Genomic DNA, 2,630 nt, shown 5'->3' on the forward strand with positions numbered 1-2,630 from the left:
GATCACCATATTCTGCGTTGAATCGGCCATGAGAGATGTTTCTATTTGTCTGCAGATCGTTTCAAAATGCTTGCCTCATCAAATTTTCAACTAGGTTATCAACAGAGCTAGACAAGGAGTGTGACTGAATCGAAAGGCTCATCAGACCATGCCTTGCACTAGTGGCAATATTCCCCAATTCCTTTCCTTCGACGTTGAGTTGTCTGCTACTAATCCCCTCACACACTCTGCTAAAAGTGAAAGCAGCTAGCTTCACTAAAGCCGTGGCTTAGTTAATTGAGGATTATAACCATCATAAGCTTTTCTACCCTCATGGCCACTTTGATGTTTACTCATTTTATTTCTTTGCCCTCTGCCATATGCAACGCCAACAACCTGATAGCATCAACAGAAAAATGTCCTGACAAGTGGGGACTCAAGTACTTGAGCACTTCTGAAACCTTAACCTTGTCTCATCCAAATGCCTTCTTAAGGAGAGGATCACATAAGATCTGCGATTTCTCAGTACTAGTCTGGAGCTTGTGAACCTTGATGTAGTCCCATACCCGCTTAAGGGCATGAGGACTTGTGGTCTCCGAGGTTTGCAAGATGGGGGCCAGGCTAGAGGAGACCCTATAGAGACTTTGAGAACCACCTCTAAGCTCAAGCTTGGGGTCGCGCTCAAGAGTGTTTTTGAGTTCATCCTTGGGCACTTTGTTGCTCATCTATTCATCAACTTATGCTACACGTAGAGCAATCAACTGACACATCCGTAACCAGTAAGGTGGGGAACATGTCAAATCCATATGTCAAGCATAGCTTCAGTATTAACTTTATTCCAGTTTGAACATCCACTCTTTCTTGCAAAGCATAATCGCCTGTGACGTGCTTGCAATAAGATCTCAAAAGAATAATCCACCATAACCCTAGCTTGAAACGAGTCCGTAAACAAGTATTGAGCTTGATGTTACAACATCTTTGTCCACCATAATTCCAACAATATTAACAAGAACATCCCACACATACAGTTACAAAACATATAGCAACAACTTTCGAGCATGCAAATTCTGACACAAGTTGCAACTTTCACATAAACTTGTTGTTATTACCTGAATCAACAAGTGCTACCCGACAAATGGCAGCCTCACCAAAATCTAGATCAAACACCTCCTCCATGACACCTTCGTCGCTACCTTCAGTGTAAACTGATGAGACAGCTAGACAACCAATGAATGTTTGAATCATGGACCCGAAATATTATAGGAGACAGCAATTAAGAGAAGGTATCATCACTTGCCACCTGAATATACAGACCGCTTCGAAGAAGCATTTCCCTAGCACATCAAAGAGCTGAATAGAATAATGACTACCGGGTGAAGCAAAGAAAAGCATTTAGTTATATCCCTAACACTCTAAATCTCTCTTAAGAATCCTAAGTGAAACCATTTCTTTCAATACATGAATTTCAAGTGGGTGGCCATGTATTCCCATGCAGCGTGACGCATAATCTGCTGCTGGCTACACTAGTGATGGTGGAGATGCTGGTATTCACAACCCATTTTATAGTGTAGTGCCATGCAGATGATGAAGACGTCTCCCTCTCCACCTCTGTGTGCGTGTGTGTGTGTGAAAAAGAAACTCTCTGAAAGAGCGCGCGCTCTTTCAGAGAATTTCTTTTTGACTAAGAGAGAGTAGAGGCCGGGTACCTTGCTAGGAAAAATCCCAAAAAAAAAAAGAATCTAAGATGCATATGATGGATGTCGAGCGATGCAACAATCAGACTAGGGGCAAGACAATGTGCACGTAGAGGGGGTGGCAGATGGCACGGTAGGCAGCAGTGTAGCATGTAGCTGGCTGAAATCTCTTTCTCTATGTGCAAAAGCCTCATTGTCCGCATGGGTGCAAGTTGGATAGAGAAATTCTCACGTTCTTTCAGGCTGACGCGAGTTCAAAGCCTGCGAGGCACTTTCCATTAGAGTTTTACTCCTCTAGCAAGGCAAGGGATCAAATAAGAGAATCTCTGGAGATTTCGGGCAAATAGTACTTGAAAGCTTCCAGTATGTAGTATGTGAGAGAGAGAGAGAGAGAGAGAGAGAGAGAGAGAGAGAGAGAGAGAGAGAGAGAGAGAGAGAGAGAGAGAGAGAGAGAGAGAGAGAGAGAGAGAGAGAGAGAGAGAGAGGGAGGAGGAGGAGGAGGAGGAGGAGAAGAAGAAGACCCTTCATCCGAGTAGGGTTTCGTGAGAGTGGGCGACCATGGTGTCCCTCAAGCCACAGAGGTGCCTCACGGCTAGCATGTTGAAGTGTGGGAAGCGCAAGGTCTGGCTCGATTCCAATGAGGTCAACAAATCTGTATGGCCAATTCATGGCAAAATATCAGAAAGCTAGTCAAGGATGGCTTTGTGATTCGAAAACAAACCTATATGAAGGTCAAGGGTAACGTGTTCAAAAATAAGCGCGTGCTCAAGAGTATTCACAAGTCTAAAGCTGAGAAGGCTCATGAAAAGACATTTTCTAATCAATTTGAAGCCCATAGCGCTAAGGGAAAATCTATCAGGGAGTGAAAAAGTCTCAGGAGGGAAGAGCACTTAGCATAGGGATTGAGTACTGAAGCAATACCATCCATCCCTGCAGCTACCCCTAAGGCCACCAAGA

The 2,630-nt window shown here is 44.1% G+C and overlaps 1 protein-coding gene across 1 annotated transcript; it reads right to left on the reverse strand.

The window, feature by feature from the left end:
• Positions 1-255: 255 nt before the first annotated feature.
• On the reverse strand, positions 256-1,224 carry LOC147451412 (alkaline/neutral invertase A, mitochondrial-like). The gene is made up of 4 exons (XM_086520618.1): positions 1,089-1,224; positions 757-857; positions 465-704; positions 256-375 (listed from the first exon to the last, which is right to left on the reverse strand). The coding sequence occupies exons 1-4, from the start codon at positions 1,222-1,224 to the stop codon at positions 256-258; spliced, it is 597 nt and encodes a 198-aa protein (XP_086376744.1).
• Positions 1,225-2,630: the final 1,406 nt, after the last annotated feature.

Source organism: Adiantum capillus-veneris, chromosome 9 (genome assembly GCF_014529385.1).
Source record: "Adiantum capillus-veneris isolate H3 chromosome 9, ASM1452938v2, whole genome shotgun sequence".
NCBI classification, from domain to species: domain Eukaryota; kingdom Viridiplantae; phylum Streptophyta; class Polypodiopsida; order Polypodiales; family Pteridaceae; genus Adiantum; species Adiantum capillus-veneris.